The 18,454-nt window shown below is 42.1% G+C and overlaps 1 protein-coding gene across 1 annotated transcript; it reads left to right on the forward strand.

Annotated features, from left to right (window-relative positions):
- The first annotated feature begins 2,193 nt into the window (after positions 1-2,193).
- GORASP2 (golgi reassembly stacking protein 2) lies at positions 2,194-17,798 on the forward strand. The gene is made up of 10 exons (XM_057423707.1): positions 2,194-2,336; positions 10,388-10,468; positions 11,170-11,373; positions 11,797-11,883; positions 12,352-12,482; positions 13,051-13,183; positions 13,303-13,426; positions 13,787-13,873; positions 15,852-15,947; positions 16,750-17,798. Exons 1-10 carry the CDS (start codon positions 2,274-2,276, stop codon positions 17,067-17,069), a joined length of 1,326 nt encoding a protein of 441 aa, XP_057279690.1. The 5' UTR covers positions 2,194-2,273; the 3' UTR covers positions 17,070-17,798.
- Positions 17,799-18,454: the final 656 nt, after the last annotated feature.

Genomic DNA, 18,454 nt, shown 5'->3' on the forward strand with positions numbered 1-18,454 from the left:
AGCAAGTTTGCCGATGACACCAAGCTGTGTGGTTCGGTTGATACCCTGGAGGGAAGGAATGCCATCCAGAGGGACCTTGACATGCTTGTGAGGTGGGCTGATGCCAGCCTCATGAGGTTTAACCATGCCAAGTGCAAGGTCCTACACCTGGGTCGGAGCAATCCCAGGCACAGCTACAGGTTGGGCAGAGAAGAGATTCAGAGCAGCCCTGCGGAGAAGGACTTGGGGGTGTTGGTCGATGAGCCAGCTTCAGTGTGAGCTCACAGCCCAGAAAGCCAACCGTATCCTGGGCTGCATCAAAAGGAGCGTGACCAGCAGGTCGAAGGAGGTGATCCTGCCCCTCTACTCTGCTCTCGTGGGACCTCACTTGGAGTATTGTGTGCAGTTCTGGTGTCATCAACATAAAAAGGACATGGAACTGTTGGAGCAAGTCCAGAGGAGGGCCACGAGGATGATCAGGGGACTGGAGCACCTCCCGTATGAGGATAGGCTGAGAAAGTTGGGGCTGTTCAGCGTGAAGAAGAGTATCTGAAGGGGGCCTATAAGGATTCTGGGGAGATACTCTTCATTAGGAACTGTAGTGATAGGACAAGGGGTAATGGGTTAAAACTTAAACAGGGGAAGTTTAGATTGGATATAAGGAAGAAGTTCTTTACTGTAAGGGTGGTGAGGCACTGGAATGAGTTGCCCAGGGAAGTTGTGAATGCTCCATCCCTGGCGGTGTTCAAGGCCAGGTTGGACAGAGCCTTGGGTGACATGATTTAGTGTGAGGTGTCCCTGCCCGTGGCAGAGGGGTTGGAACTAGATGATCTTAAGGTCCTTTCCAACCCTAACTATTCTATGATTCTATATGATTCTATAATACAGAGGGAAATGCGTCCAAAAGAAGTGAGGTATGATAATCTGAATTTCTTTTTTCAGTTGAGGACCTTTAATATTGTGCTCCAGCTCACTATCAAACAGTTTCTGCATTACTGAAATGGCGTGTGTCTGCAGCACTCCTTAAAAGAGCTCTCCTCTCCCAGGAGATGTGTGGTACCAGAGGCAAGAGGCACAGTTTTGCATGGGAAGGCTGTGCAAAAACTTCATCTGGAGGCTTCTAGGCACAAGGGACACTTTTGGAGAGAATGTCTAAACCTCAGCTCATAATGCTCCCTGATACATCACCATCCACCTCCTCCAGCTACAAGGTGGCACTAAGTTGGCTTGAGGCTGGATTTTCCCACTGGATGCACGGTGTGTTCCACCAGTCAGCAGTTCTCCCTGTACAGGTGAGCTGAGAGCAGATGTCTGCTGTGTGTCACCGCACACCCTGCATCTGCAGCAAGAACCTATCCCCTTACCTTGATAATGTCTGTGAGCACGCACGTGCCCTCAGACAGGTTAACCCCAAATGCTGCTCCTGGGTGACATTTTTCACCCAGTCTCTTCTCACCAACGCATTATTTTAGATGGGATACTAGGAAAAATTTCTTCACTGAAAGGGTAATCGGACATTGGAGCAGGCTTCCCAGGGAAGTGGTGGAATCACCACTTTTGGAAGTGTTCAGAAACTGTGTAGATGAGACCCTTAGTAACATGGTTTAGTGGTGGTCTTGGCAGTCCTGGGATAATGGTTAGACTTGATGGTCTTAAAGGTCTTAAAGGTTTTCCAATCTAGTTGATTATGTGATCCTATGATTATTAGTCCTTTCACTTCAGCTCCAGCTACCAGACCACTTCAGGTGTGCCTGGGAATCCCTTCAAGGTGCACAGTGTGCTCCAGCCCAGGATGGAGGGGCCTCCAGAGCCCCCAGAATCACAGCTTGCCCTGAACTCTGCAGGGAGCTGCAGGACTAGAGAATGCGCAGGTTTGGTTTGACCCCCACCTTTCCCTCTTTATGTTCTGTGCACCTATTTACTATAATATAATATTAGTATAACACATTATTTACTATAATATTATTATATTACTGTTACATAACTTTATTATTTACTATTAATGTAATTAACGCTAGTACACATCCATTAGCTGCTCCTATCCACCACCGCCGTTTTTTCCCAGCCCGTGCGCGCACAGACGCCTTACCACCCTCAGCCGCGAGGGGGCGCCGCCGCGCCAGAGGCGAGCTGGAGGGCGCTGGTCCACGGCAGCCACCGTACTGCCTCCGCCTCCCCGGCCGGCATTCTCCCGCCCCTCCCGAGTCGGGCGGGAGAGGGGAGGGAGCGGGTGCCACGTCTCCGTGCGTGGGGCTTTGTGCGGGGAACAGCGCCGCCGCTGCTCGCCCCGAGCCATGGGCTCCTCGCAGAGCGTCGAGATCCCCGGAGGGGGCACCGAGGGCTACCACGTCCTGCGGGTAAGGGAGGTGGGCAGGCGCTTCGGTGGTCGTTAGGCAGGTGCTGGTCTTTGGGGCCCGGCGGCCTCTCTGCGTGGTTCCGCGCCTGAGCGCCCCGCAGGGCTCCCCAAGCCGGGCGGCCTCGCCGCTCTCTCCCGGCTCGGAGGAGGCGCTCGGGCAGTGGTGGCGGCCGGGCCTCCGCCCCGCTGCCGGCTTCCGTTCCCGGAGCAGCGGGGCTCACGGGCGGCTCGTCGGAACGGCTCGGTCCCGCGCTGCCTCACAGCTGCGTGGAGCTGCCCGCGGCCTGCTCTCGGCCCGCGGCGGCAGCCCCGCGGGCTCCGAGCCATCTCTGCCCGGTCACTGAGGTCTGGGCGGCCCGGAACTGCCGGGGGATGCTCTGCCTGCGCTTCGGGTTGTAACCGGGCCGGGAGGGCCGGTGCGCGGGAGCTGGTGCTGCTTTGGGGCAGCCCTGGGGGGGGCAAGGCAGCCGCTCCAGAGAAAAGGCTGCGAGCACACGGGCTTGACACGTCCGAACGCAGCCCTCCGGTGCCTGGCCCGGCTGACACGTCAGGCTCTAGATCGTTGCATCAGTATCTGAACTGTAGCTGCTTCCCCCTTTCTGGGGGCTTAGATCAAGGTATTTAAGCGACAGGCATGACACTTGCCAGAGCTACCTTCATAGGTATTTTTAACCTATTTTCATAGTTACGTAGGGTTTGCTCGCATTGCGGCCACTAAAGTTCAGGTTTGTGTGCCACAAAATTTTCCGGGCTGTGTTAGAGGTCTCTTGTGTAGGCTTTTGGAAGCCCGTTCTTTAGCGTGGCCTTCGCGGTCAGTGAGGGGAGGGGTACCTGGGTTGTGTCCTTGAATCTGCTGTGCTAGGTGATACAGTAACTTTGCAGGAGTTACTAATAACCTTGCCCACACCGTTGCGCTCTTGACACTGTAGCTGAAGCTTGGAGCACCCTTACTGTGTGCACTGGGCTGGGCCAGGTTTTTGTTGGCATCAGACCTTCTCAGATCCACGCTCTGTTCGGAGCTATCCCCCTGTTTTAGACATGTGCAAGAACACATGGATCTTGCCTAGTGGTGAGCTACAAATATGTGTTAGAGTATCATGGTGAAAAAAGAACAGAGATCATCTTTCAAGTGTTAGAAAATGCTTTTGTCATGCTTTTGAGAACCAAACGTTGGTCGTCTGCTCAAATCCAAACATTCATCTCTTAAAACTTATATATAGTGGTCTTTACTTCTCCCTTTTATTGTTACTAATATTTAGCACTCCAGTGTTACTAATGTGTAACAGTCCTTTTTGTATTTTCCTTTTCCCCACAAAAAAACCACTTGTGGTTTGGTAAAAGTGGCAGACTTTTTTTTTAGTGCTTTCTGTTTTTGAGGGTTCTAAAATCAGTGAGTGCTCTGCAGTGGGAGTATCAGTTATGCTGGATTGGTCGATTTGCACTTTGATTAAAGCACATTAGTAAATTGAGATGCATATCTCCTACGAGGTATAATCTGCTTGGTTTTTTTTCTTGTAATCTTTCTTGAATCTGTCACCTTCTGTTTTCATTTAAGCTCCTTTTGGTTGTAATGTTTTTGTTATGACTCGAAGTGGCAGCGTTTGATTGCCAGTCTTTGTAAATGTAGTTGGTAGGTGCACCTTAAAGAAGTAGATTTCTGAGAGGACAGCTGTATCGACATTAAGTGCAGGAAGAACAGGGACCTGCCTGTTGTCTTAGGCTGATGTCTCTCTTTCCCTGCCTTATCTTGCTGTTCAGATGCCACACAAAGAGCAGTTTTCTTTTTTTTTTTCCTGTGGACAGGCATCTTAAATTGCATCATGATCCCAGTCTAACAGGAATCAGGCCTGTGCTTATATGGAGTTGGGAGCATAGATTCAGAGTAGAGAAAAATTATAAAGCTTCACAGTTGTAATTTGGAATGCTTATATTGAAATGCATGTGGCATACAAGTGACCAGAGTTTTCCTCCCCTTTTTTTTCCAAGTTTAGTTTTCCGGTTGGATTTCTATAGTAAGTTTGTGACAGACTGCTTGCTTGGCTCACATGGTTAGAGGAGCTCTGCACAAATGTTCTGTCTGCGTGGATCAACTTTTGGTAGAACTTGGGGTCAATCAATACCACAATTTTCATCTAATTTCTTCTCAAGCAGACTTTATTTCTGAGCTCATTAAATTATTCAGATAAAGAAGAATGGTGAAGGAAACCATCGGTAGTCTTTCAGTGTGACAGAGCTAATTCAGATAAGGTCAGATTTCTTTGATAATGCCAAACTTCCATAAATAGCATGTAGTGGGTGTTTTAAAGATTTCATTAGTTGTGGAAAACTAGAGAAATGTTAGTTATTGGAAGAGTTTGTTTGGGTAGGACAAATAATTGAAAAATGTGTTAAAAGGCCATGAAGCAAATGAGTTAAAGTTGTTCAGAATGATGGTAGGAGCAGAGTACAAGTTGCCAGAGGGATGTGCACACTGAGACTGTTGCAAATCACAGGTTTCTTACAGTGAGACTTTTAAACTGCACAGGCTGCCTCCCTACAAAACTGGTAGCAAGTCTCTTGCTCTGATCACTTCAAACAGGAGTAGAAATATATGCAGCAAGTTAACAATACCATCAGTAAGTTTTGACATAAGTTTTGCAGTTTACTTAAATCTTTTTGGCTGCTCCTGCTAATATTCGGTGCAATACCGCTTTTGCTGTGGACTTTATTATCAGTGCACTTGTTACAGGAAATAGGAACACTTCAGGACTGAAGTGCTGTTGAAGGAAAATGATTTAATCGTGTGCATGCAGGAAAAGTCACTATGGGTTGTGCTGTTTGGGTTTCTAGACATTGAAATGTAGCCCCATTTTTATTCTTTTTTTAAATAAAAAGAAAGTTACAAACAGCTGTGTTGCCCTGATCTCTTCACAGGAAGAACTAATAATTAGTCATTTATTTGAAACAGTTCTTTCAAATGCATTTTTATTCATCATATCTTGTTTCTTGCTCTTAGGCTTCTGTTTACTGATTCATGTAAAACACTCCTAAGTCTTCCATTTAACTAGTACCTCCCAGGCCAGTAGTATGCAGTGCTACTTACCTCCAGGAATTTTCTCTGTTGTTTGTTTTTTCTCCTCTGTAAGCTTCCTTTAACAGAAGCTGTGTGTCTGATTAGAGCAGCTGTCTGACTCTAGGTGTTGCTCAGTATGCATTTGTTTCTCTCTTCAAAACAGAAAGAAGGAAAAGTTTAGATTAGTTTCCTGTTCGGCAGTGCAAAGCTGCTGCAGTTTGCCCTGGCTATTGTAATGGCTTGACAATTTCTTCAACTAATAGATGATGTCAGAACAACCCCATGCAACCTGCAGGCTTCGGGAAGAGTGGCTGAAAAGCTGACAGGTGGAAAGGGACCCAGGGGTGCTGATTGGCAGCCACTGAACATGAGCCAGCTTGTGCCCAAGTGGACAAGAGGGCCAACAGCATCCTGACCTGTATCAGAAATAGTGTGGCCAGCAGGACCAGGGAAGTGATCATCCCCCTGTACTGAGTGCTGCACCTTGAATACTGTGTTTGGTTCTGCGCCCCTCCCTACAAAAGGTGCTCATATAGGCAATCTATTTTCTTGCAGAAAGCTTATAAAGCTTTTTTTCTTGAAAACTGGATGTTTCATAAGGAAATTCAATACAGTTATGCCATGTAATGTGTTAAAATAGCTGACAGAAATGCAATAGGTGGTTGGACCAAACAGAAATTGCTTATATGTGATACACAATGAAATTTTATTACCAATTACAGTCAGTGAAAGAACTACAGAAAAACTTCTTTCAGCATTTCATTGGTAATTAATTTAATATTAGGAACCATTTCTTGCGTGGGGTGGGGGGAAGCTTTGGAGCTTGAGCTTCTGCTCCTTAAAAGTTGTGTATTGAGTGCTTGCGGCTAAGCTTCTGAAAGTTTAAGTGGACATTTGTATAAGTTATCTGACTCTCAAAAGTGGTAAGAGCCTTCATCTGCCTCTGAAAATCAGTTACTGTGCCTAATTCCATTCATAGTAGCACTGCTTGCTTGGGGCTTAAATTTGTGACCGTTGTGTTGCTGAGCAGCCTTATAATGTGTAATGTACAGTGTATACTGTGTAGGCATAGAGTGATAGTGTTGAGAAAGGTGTTCAGCAAAGAGAAACGTTATGTATTTACTGACAAAGAAGTCTTTTTAGTAGTGCAGTTTAAAATTAGTGTCTTGACTTTGAAACCTTTTCCCCATTTAATTCTTGACAGTGAATTAAAAGTGAAATAATTTGTGTTTAATCTGTGTGCTCAGCAGCCCTGCTGTCATCTTGGGGAGGAACGAGTCCTGCAGCATTGTACAGGGCTGGAAAAGTCATCCAGCCCTTTTCTGCCTTCTGACATTCAGTGTTCCTGATAGAGGTTGTCTTCGCTTGCTCTTAAAAAGCTCCAGTGGTGGCAGTTCCACAGCTTCTCCTCTCCGCCTGTTCCACTATTGTTTCTCTTCTGTTAGAAAGTCATGGCATTTACCCACAGGTGTCTGTAACTTATATGTCTGAAATAACAGCTGGCTTTGGGAGGATTAGGCTTTCCAAACTGCCATGCCTGCAGCGGCATCTGTTGTAAATGGTATTACTTGATTATTTCACAGTCCTTATTCAATTACAAAGGCAAGTTACTGAATACCTGCTTGGGGCATACAGAAAGCTGCACAAAGACAGATTGCTCAGGAGGTCCACAGTGTATGTACATATACATGGAATCTTTATTTCCATCATTAATGAGGTTTTTGTGCACTTTTATTTCCTTAGGTCCCTGATTCTCCTTTATTGCTGTAGTTCCTGGAAGAGAATCGCGGCCCCAGAGCTTTGAGCAGAGCTCCATGTAGTGCATTTGGCACTGCTGTGGTAATGAAGTTTCTAGGTAGCTGCCTGAAAATAAGGTTGTGTGACATAAAAGCTGTATGGGGCTAGTGGTGATTTTTGTGTGAGGCTGAGTATGTCTGTCCTTTAAGCAGGAGACTTTTCATATGGAACAAATTCAGAACTTCTGTTCTAAATTTCTGGGTCTGCCAGGCATATAAATGCTTTTCCACCAGTGATGCTGGGCCAAAAAAGAGAGGGAAATAGGAAGCTTCTTGTCACTGAACCTGTGCATGGCAGCATGAGGAACTGATCACAGAAGGGATGCAGATGCATGTGTGATGGATACAACTCTAAGAGCTTGATTTCTTTTAGATACAGCTTCCTGGTAGTTTTTACATGGCCGCTTAGAAATGAACCATTCAGAAGTGTTCAGGATTGTGATGGATTTGAGGGAACGAGCTTAACATCTGAAGGTACTTTCTGCAGACTAATTGGAAGGTCTCACAGCCCCTTCATCAGTTTGGGGCAGACTGTAAATAATTTGCTTAGAATACCAAATCTGTACATCCCAGGTGTCAGCTTGGAGGCTGACATCGATGGATGCTGAACATATGTAAGTCTCACTTATCATAGGTGCTCCTTCTCATTTTAAAATTTGGCCTTATTGAAAATGGGTCACAGCATTCAAGGTATAACCTATCAGAGGCCATGAGGGAGGGATATTGCGTAGGGATTTTGTTTGGTTTTTTTTTAAGAAGCTCATTTAGAAATGGAGTAAAATCTCTGGATAAAGTGTGAACCGTGTCAGGACTGCTTTTGCAGCTGTTCTACTGGCTGAGTGAAGTCTGGCTTTTCATAATTTCAGGGCCATGACATACATCCTAAAAATCTGCTCTGTGATCAGAATAAATGTATCAGTTTGCTGGATTTACTGATGTTTTTATTTTTTTTTTAATGCTGAGGTTTAGACAGACATGTTCTGTCTTTAAAATTCTTATTTTCTCAGTGACTTCTGAAACCATCTGCTGATTTCATTCTGGTATAAAGCCTTTATGGCAGGCTTTTAAAAACACAAAATGTGAGTTCTTGTATGTCACATGCCATAGGCGGTGGAATGAGAGAGAGAGAGGCTATTAAAGTATTTTCACATCACCTCCCTAAACTGAGGGAAGAACAACAAACAGCACAAGCTTGTTCTACATTTGCTACTAGAAAAAACACATCAGAGGAGAGAATGTTTTGTATTACTTAATTACAAGAGAAACTTCAAGCCTGAGCATGCAATTATGGAGCATGTCCACAGGAAAACAGAGTTCTTGAATTCTGCTTTTGTGAAACTGGTTAACTTATCTTTGGCAGGAAGGCCTCGAGTACCCAACTTAGTAAGCAAAATTTGAGAAGTATAATTCATATAGTGTATTTTAGCCTCTCTCTGCCTTTTCTCATGAGCTAAAATTTCTGTCTGTGGAGCTGTTCTGAGATAGCTCTACATTATTTAAGTTAAAAATGGGCTCAAGGGACAGTCCGCTAATGTCAAAGCAACATACACAGCGCGCCTGTGAATTTCTATGCTGCTGGTGTCAGAGGGTCTGCTGCATGGAGCTTTGCTTGTGTTTTTACCCTGTTACCTGGTGCTCATCTTGCAGTCTGATCTCTAGTTATTCTTTGATGAGAGTCATCTTGAACCAACGAATTGAGTAAGTGACATGGAGGCAGTAGTTCGGGTCTAGTTAGCAGGACTGAAAGTTCCTTTGTTGGTTGAGATTGGTGGTTCTGTACAATTAATACTTGGCAGAGAGGGAGAATATCTGTACCCCCAGTGGTAGGATATTATTTCTCCAGACACACTTCAAATTTTAGTCAGAAATGATAAATGTGGAGTTTGGGGATGTTGTTGCTGCCTCAGTGATTTTTTTTTTTTTTTTTATTACTTTGTGATAATGCTGGTTTCATACGTTTTTACTGCTTTGCAAATCTTGGACAGCAATCTGTGTGTGATGTGACTCTGGAACTACCGATTCCATTCTTTAATGAATGTGTAGATTATATGACACTAATGTGCCAGCTTCTGTCACCTGTTACAGAAAGCTGCCCACAAGTAATCTGAGTTTCCAAGCTCTGATTTTGTGAATGTGTTGGGCAGAGATAAATAGACTCTAAGAGGATAGTTTTAGTATTAATCAAGTTTGGGATTTTTCCATATTAGAATATTTTGTTCTAGATGAGTCATATTAAAAAACCTCAATACCTGCAAAATCAGACCAGTATTGAACAGACCAGCAGATTTATACCGTCTCTGCCAGGTGGAATAACACATAATGTAAAAAGCACACTGGAAAGGGTGGGGTTTAGATATTTTTGGAAGATGAATGCAGCACATAAAAGATAAAGCCAGTGGGTAAAATGAATCAGCTTACGAATAAAGAAAGATAGCCTTTATTACGGAGGCTGTAGGAAAAATCTAGTAGCCATATTGGAGTTACTTTTGTCAGTCAGCAGCGCCTGAAACAGTGAAAAAACACCACTGGCAAAATGTCTCTCAGTTACTCCATTTGGAATTAAAAGCATACTTTAAGCTTCTGGGAGCAACGTGTATCCAATACTTAGGCCTTGTCCCAGTGGAGTGTTCGAATTATTTGAGCTGCCATAGCTGCACAATTGCGGGAGTCCCTTTTCTTGCAGCTTGTTGATATGTTAATAAATCATTGGTTGTACAGGTGTCCTCTGTGTCTCAAGAATGTTAACAGATGAGGTTTAATCATGAGATAACAACCCCTGCTTACACAGATGTGACTCTCCTTTTCCTCTAGTAAGTAAGGTAAAAAGCAAGGGCCAACACTGGTACTTTTGTGGAAAGCTACAGCTTTTTAACCAACTTTTTTGGAGTTCATGAAGCTTGACCATAACCTCCTTCATTGACATAAATATCTACAGTTTATCTGCTGTAATTGTTAAGCAGTGCTCATGCCAGGGGGTGACTGTTGGTCCTTCCTCAATAATTTATAGGTTACTGGTTCTTTTAAAACGTTTCTCTACTTTTTTTTTTGGTCCAGAAGGTTATATTTGAGCACTTAAAAGTCATACAGACATTACTAGCTTCTAGAGCTACAGTTTGCACAAGTAGAAATAGAATTCTGATCTGTGATTGATGCTGTGCACCAGCATTGGTGCACTTCTGCTAAATTCTTGTTCAACTTTGTTAGGTACAAGAAAACTCTCCGGGCCATAGAGCTGGATTGGAGCCATTCTTTGATTTTATCGTGTCCATTAATGGTTCAAGATTGGTAAGTGTGTTGCGATTTTATAACTCTGAATATAAACAATGTGCTGTGAATCTTAGCTTGACAGGTACGTCAATGCATTTGTTCTATTTAAGTGTATACAGAATATGTACAATTCTATAAAAAAATTAGCTCAAGAATAATGATGCAGAGAGGACAGACATGCTTTCTGCAGACAACTGCTACTGACTCACCACTCACTGCTTGTGTTAGTGCTTTCCTAGTTCTGTTGGCAAAACTGCTTATGTGAGAACTTTTAAACTCACTCCAGTCAAAGCAGGTTGGTTGAAAGAGCTGTTGTCAAAGCTGTTAGCTGGGCAGCAATCACAGGAGGAGGTTTTCAAGCAGAGCTGTAGTGAGATGGCAAACCATGATCACAGCAGTGGAAAAGGACAGCTGTGGGTAAGCTCTTCCACCTGGATTCAAGAAAGCCTCTGAAGAGCTGCAAGGTACATTGTATCACAGATTGAATTGAAGTGCTTTCATGTTTGGAAGGCATAACCTGTTTCTGTGAAATCCCAGGCTTTTGCTGGAGTTATATTCTAGAATTATGAAGGGACTGGAAGCTTGTTATAAAATAGCTGTAGATACTTATCCTGATAATGCACAGCATTTATAGGACATTTGAAATACGAAAGTGGTGCTATAGAACTGGATGGTTGCTGGATAAACACTAACCTAAGTTCTTGTTTGAACATTCACAGAATAAAGACAATGATACTCTCAAGGACCTCTTGAAAGCAAATGTTGAAAAGCCTGTAAAAATGCTGGTGTACAGTAGCAAAACACTGGAGCTGAGGGAAACATCAGTGACCCCCAGCAACATGTGGGGTGGACAGGGCCTGTTGGGCGTGAGCATTCGTTTCTGCAGCTTTGACGGGGCCAATGAAAACGTATGGCATGTTTTGGTACGTACAGACTTCCACATGTTCTCCTCACTGTTGCTTACTGTTAAACTTTTTATCTCTTTACTGAAAAGTAACTTGCAAAGGGGTACACAAGATCAAATTGGTCTGTTTTCTTTTTGCTGATTTAGAAAGTTTGGAAAAATTTTGAAGGGCTTGGAAAGACTTTCCAAGTAGGACTGTTTGTTGAGCATATTATCAAATCTTGTGTTTAAATCAGTGGGTTTGTACAATACTCGGAGCTTCTTATAACAGTATCAGAAGAGACTGCCATCAAGCCACTGCTTCATTAGTTCAGTGACTAATAATAATGTTGAAAACCTGACCAGTTTGTATGTCTGACTCAAAACTTCAGTGAAGTGTCTAACTGTTCTGTTACACCCTGACAGTTACATAGTGTTTTGTAACTTTCCATCTTGAAACTAGGAAGTGGAACCTAATTCTCCTGCTGCATTAGCTGGACTTAGACCTCATAGTGACTATATCATTGGAGCAGATACAGTCATGAATGAGGTAAGTATATAAAAATAAGGTGGTGTGTATTTGTTTTTAACTAAGAAAAATGTAAGGTAATAATTGCACCAGGGTAGTTTGAAACATCCCCAGTTCTGTCTCTGTTCAGTGCTAATGGATGTAAGTTAATGCAAAGAGGAAGGAGCGCTGGCATGGTGCCTCTTCGTGCTTAAATGCAATTCTGGAAATAAAAACTGCTCTCAGGTGTCTTCATGAAGTCAGATAGAAACTTTTTTGTACTCTAATATTAATATTTCAAATAGCAGATTTGAAGTCTGGGTTGTGCCACATCTTCTGAAGTGCTCTAGGAAAGCACATTTTAAAGTTGCCCTTGGGATTAAACAACAGCACTACAATTGCAGCATGTAGCAGTTACCACAGAAAGATAGGTCTAGTAGGGTGATCATTCTAATGTCAAAAGATAAAATAAAGACAAGAAAGCCCTTATTCATTTTTATCCTTTCACAGTCTGAAGATCTCTTTTCCCTTATTGAAACACATGAAGCAAAGCCATTAAAACTTTACGTGTACAACACAGACACTGATAATTGTCGGGAGGTGGTGATTACTCCAAATTCTTCCTGGGGTGGAGAAGGCAGGTAAGGAGACAATATGTTACAGGGGAGCGGGGTGACTTTCTTACAGCGCTAGCCTAAAAGCTGCTTGCTTATGTTTTCTCCAAAGACAGGAAAAGAGTGTTGTTATATCAAAGGTGTTTCTGCTATAATCAATTATATTTATTTGAAATTCAGATTTAGTTACCAATGGGGGGTGTAAATTAGTGCAATGGTTGCTTTCTGCATTAGGCTTTAAATAGTCATTAAGCTGTAGTATATTATTAAAGTATTGCACAGTAGCCAGAACAGAGGACTGCAAATATCAACTGTGAGTTGAATTCCAGGTTGTGTATCTGATGTAGTTGCTTGGTTTAAATAACAATTTATTTTCTGCTAAATGTTTATTGCTAAAAGCTACAGAATTTCCTTTCCATTGTCTTGTATTGATTATTTCTCGGGGGGGGGGGGGGAGACAACATGGGGGGGGAAAGAGGAAAGTTGTACAGAACTTATCTTGAAACTTGACGTCTTGAGTCAGCTTCGTTGCTTGCTATGAAGTCTGTAGTTGTAAAGTCACTTTACTGACTTATCAATGTTCACATTTTAAAAGCCTAGGCTGTGGCATTGGTTATGGATATTTACATAGGATACCTACACGCCCATTTGAAGAGGGAAAGAAAATTTCTCTCCCAGGACAGTTGCCCAGTGCATCTCTCAGTCCTCTCAAAGATGGCTTCACAGAGGTAAATTGTAGTCAGTTCTTTGCCTTGGTAAAAACAGCTTGATGCTATATTGTTTTTCTGCCTCTTGATTCTTGTGGAAGCAAACTCTAATGGAACTTCCCTTTTTTCCTTCCAATAAGGTTCAGCTGTCATCAGTTAATCCCACAGCCACATTACCCCCTGGGTCAGCAGGACTTGAACAGAGTCTTTCAGGACTTTCTATTAGTTCACCCTCAACTACTGTCAGTAACGTTCTCAGTACAGGTTAGTATGGAAGTAACTGACTTCTGAAATATGTGAGGTTTCTGACTTTTTTTTGCATTCACAGATGTTTCTACCAATTTAATAGAAGGCAGAAGAGAATAAAATATTCTTTTCCCCAAACTTGTTAAGAAATGCTGGAGTACTGTAATTGTGCCCTACTTGCTCATGAAACAACTACAAACAAATTCTATCAGAAATATGATGTGTATTATTTAGAATACTATTTTTCTTCATCACCATTTTATGGTTAAGGCAAATAGCAGTTCTCCTGTAAGCAATTAGTTATTTGTACTCCTCAAGGAAGGGAGCTGAGGTGTTGTATGCTTAAAATTAATGTTGTTTTCCTGTGTATGCCACCAGGTGTTCCAACAGTTCCATTATTACCACCACAAGTCAGTCAGTCCCTCACCTCTGTGCCACCAGTTAACCCAGCAACAACATTACCAGGTGAGTAGGGAAAAGTTCTTAAAACATTTTTGAAACAAAATTCTTAAGGAAGCAAGTAGAAATAGCTGGTTTTTTCCACTGCCTTTGGGTGGCAAGAGGGTGTAACTTCATACAACTTGCACATTTCATGTTAAAGATCTCTATACCACCTCTACAGTGTTAGGATTTGGGTTTTGTTTGTTTGCTTTGTTAGGGTATGTGCCAGCTTGTCTGTAGCACGGAGGACTGAGATGGCAACAAAGTTTACAATCGTTTCCCCTTTAGGGTCCCCTGCACAATAGATGCGGTTCAGAATTTCTCAGGAAGGTATTAGCCTTGCTCTTTGCAGTGTTTCTGGAGTCGATACATTGGTACTTTCCACGGTTCATAAATTGTCTGTTGCAAAACACTTTTGCAAATAACTTCACAGTTTCCCGTTTGTCTTTTGCCCTGGTACATCATGAGGGAAGAAAGATCTGAGAAGGCAAGTCTTGCCTTTCTGCATTCTTTTCACCCATAACGCCTCCAGCTTAGGAAATTCCTTTTTAATACTTAGCTTGGTCATTCTTCTTAGTATAAATAGAGGTCTAACAAAAAAGATCTGTGTGTTGCAGCTACTGTTTCTAAATTACTTAGTAATTTAAACTGGTATATGAAAGTAATTCACAGTGGGAAACATGAGGTTTGTGTACGATTTTGCTGTGTAATTGGTGCACTGGTACAGGACTCAGTTGTGCACTCCAGACACTGAAGCACTTGTGTGTTATGCTTTGTATGCTATAAGACATGTACATAAAGATGGGTCGGAGAGTTTTAAGTCATGCGTGGAGGAATGCTCTCTAACATAGAAGAAAATGTGTAGTAGAGTGAAGGGCATGCAAAAGGGCAAGCAACTTTAATCTTGTACTGTTTAGAGAAAATAGATAACAACTTAAGAAGTTCAGCTCCTGTTAACGTCCCCTTCTTCCCCAGCCCCTTACCCATCCTTTCCCCAAAATCTGCCAATACAAATTTTCCTTTCACCTTGTTCTGTGAACACTATCCTTGCTTTTTTGAGAGCTATCAATATTTATTTGCAGTTTGCATGACTATATAGTGAAATTCTAAATATTAAATGTACAGGTTAAAATTTGAATGTATTTGTATGAAGTTCATCTGTTTTCAGATTTAAAAAAAAAAAGTTCAAACCAAAGTCCCTTGTAGCTGAGCTGAAAGCTCTTTGAGTCAGATTATGTCAGCCTTTGTGCCTAATGAATTCACAGGTAGGTAAAGATGGCTGGGTTTTAATCAAAATCTCTCTACTGTGGCCTTGCTTTAAGACTTTTCTCTGTCTTATTACAGTAGTATCAACAGTTTATTTTAGAAATAGCCTTCTCCGAGTTAAACATAAAGTAAGAATAGCACCCTTGTTTCAGAAATGCAGCTTTTGTAAGACAGGAGATTCAAGAGCGGAAAGATGTTCCACAGCGAACACAATGATGGAAGACCATGTGTCGTGCTCATTGTGTTTCTCTTCTCAGCTCATCCTGACTTTCAAAGTTACTTTGTCTTACCTTTTCTAGATATTTTTGTGGTTTTAATTCTAGTTATGAACCAAGTAGAAAAGAAATAGTAATCAGTATTAAGAGACCAATAGTACTATGTATTTCATCCTATGATTATTATTTGCTGTGCAATACAGGAATGGAGGGCTTCTGTACGGTGCTGTGGTGAAGTAGCCACCTTTATTAAAGCTGAATTTGGAATACAAACCTACTAATTCCTTAATATAAGATTCTACTTTGCTCAGAAAAATCTGAAAAGTTGGGATTATGTATTTGCTAGTATGGACTTTCTGCTGTAAGTTGCACAGTGAAGACAGATACCTAAAAGTTGAAACTTGAGTGAACTTGCATTCATCAAGATGTAAAGCGAAGTAAATTTTCAGTAAGATCTCGGAAACAGTTAGGAAAAAAATGATTGTAATTTCTCAGCTGTAACTTTTCCACTCTTCTCTTAGGTCTGATGCCATTACCAGCAGGACTTCCCAACCTGACTGATCTGTCCAAACTTAATTTACCTGCACCACACATTGTCCCAGAAATCGTGCAGCCCGGTATGTCCTTCTGCAAACTGAAACACTGTAATAGCAGGTCTGTCCTTGATGATCCTTGATGCTGTCAGTTAGAGCCAGTCATCCGGTTGAGTCCTGAAGAAGATGAATTGAAGATGAGAGTTGACGGTAGTGCCCCATTAGGTAGACAAGGAATATGTCTTTAGATAAACTAATTAGAAACCTGTGTCTGTACTTAGTTGTTTCACCTTATATTACCTGATTTATGATCTCCAAAGGGATTGTGCCAAGAATGAAAGTGTATAGTTTTATGGGTAGAGGAAATTGTGAGATGTATCCTTGTTTGCTAGATGAGGCGTTCGAAGCACCATGACTGAATGCCAGCAGTATGAACTAATAATAGATTTATGGTTTTGAGTTAAACAAAACTGCTGAAGGTGTACATGAAGCAAACAAAAGGAAATTGGAAGCTCATATAGAATAAAAGGTTCTCGTTAACTTCTTGTTTCTGGCAGTTTCATTGAATGGCAGAAAAATCTAGTCATCAGTATTAATGCAATAAATACCCAGTCCTCAGGGGAGGTAGAAGCAAACTTGAGTTTATTCTGATCCTCAATTCTGAAATTTGAAAAGTATCAGGCTTGAAACTAGCTTGCTGAGTCAGTGCTGCACATATGTCATGCTCACACTAAGTTCAAAAAGCTTCCCCCTCTCCAGGAGTAAACAGGAGATTAGATATGATAAAAAAGTTAAGCAGGTGGAGAATCTCTCCAGCTCTGTCTGTGGTATGCAGCAGCTCATGCTGCCTTTTTATTTTTCCTTTTTCCCCCTGTTTTCTCCTTAGGTTTGCCATCCCTTCCTTCCTTGTTGCCGCTGAATCTAATGGGAATAACACCTCTATCAGTGCCACCCAAATGTGTTCCTCTGCTTCCTTTGGTCACAGAGGCATCTACAGTGCCTACAGATTTGCTTCCCTCCATTACTCAAGCCGGAAGCGTTCCGATCAACCCTGCCACTACTGTAAATGTAGAACAGACCTCGACGCTCACCTTGGATAGTACTACCCCAACTTCTAAGGCAACTGTTGTTGACAGATCAAGTGAATCCTCCACAGTTAATGAGAAAACCTCTGGAGTCACAGATACACAAGCTTCTGAATCATAACTCCAGGTCACTCTGTTGGATTGGCTTGGTATTTATGTAGCCATTGGATACATATTTGAAGAGCAACCTATCATTAATTTCATACTAGTTTGTACTTAATCTTAGGAGTCCTGTAAATAATATGGAGGTATAATAAAAATAAAAGGGGGTTTATAAAGTGTGTGTGGTGGGAGGGGAAGAAGAGTACTTGTATGTAACCAAAAAACAAGTCAAGGTGGTACATAGATTTCCACTGCCAAACTCGGAGGTATATGTTTTTAATATAGGCTGATGGCTTTAGCCTGCTAGGCCTGTCCTTGCTTATAATTAGCAGTTTTTGCTTCGGATAGAAATGAAGCGGTTCTTGCGTGTGACATTTACATACCATACTTCTTGATCTTTGCAAGTATCTTGTTACTACAGTGGGGATGAGAATGTTTAGTCCGAGTTGTATATTTTAACATGGCAAAACTTCCACCTAAAGATATTTCTATTAAAGTTGCTGAGTGACCTATTAACTGACATCTCGTTATTCAGCTTTTACACAAATCTTTGTTTTTAAGCTCTTGAGAGATGCTCAAGCCATGTTTTGTGACTGCTGCTGTGTTGTTTCATATGCCCGCTGTAAAATGGCATTTGGAAGGGAACACAGGAAATGCTTAATATGGCACACAATTTAGCACTTCATGACTACTGTAAGACAAGTTAATGGATTAAGCATACATACAGCAATAAATTCCTGGTATTTTATCCTTCATGTGACAAAATAGCACATTTATTTGGTTAATGCTTGAATTCTCATTTAAGTGTTTTTATCTCAGCTCTCTAGCACAGATCGTGAAAGGGCTCCCCTCCAGAGGAGTGGATCCAAGAGGGAATGCCAGACTTCTTAATGGCAGGCAGGATCAGCACTAGCAGTTAGATCAGTTGCAGCAATGAGTCATGAAATCTGTCTGCATATGATTCATACTTGGCTTTTAAAATTGATGTTCAGGATGATAATTGCAGATTAACTGTAGGTTATACACGCAAAACTACTGCCTGTGCTATATTCCAGGTGATAGCCTTCACTCCTGGTATCAGGTACAGTCAATGCAGAAAACAATTCTGTACTACTCCAGTCTTTCTATACAACTGATGTTTCATTTCTATGTGTTTGCTTCCAGCATATGCAAACTTTAGCCATATCAGCAGCAGGCTGAAGCCAAAGTCTGTTTCAACAGCTATGTAATCGCTTTTGGCAATAGTGTGTCTGATCACTGTTTGGAATAGGACTTGCATCTAACTGCTCATCATAATGTCTCAAAGAATTGATTCAAGTGGAAGCCTTATCTAGGACCTGTTGCCCTGTCTCATCTTTTTCACTTAAGTATTTGCCTTTCCTCTGTCCCACTATTTCTGTGCCC

This window comes from Pezoporus wallicus, unplaced genomic scaffold (genome assembly GCF_028554395.1).
Source record: "Pezoporus wallicus isolate ANWC-B61680 ecotype Strahan unplaced genomic scaffold, APGP_CSIRO_Pwel_v1 contig_1181, whole genome shotgun sequence".
Taxonomy (NCBI): Eukaryota; Metazoa; Chordata; class Aves; order Psittaciformes; family Psittacidae; genus Pezoporus; species Pezoporus wallicus.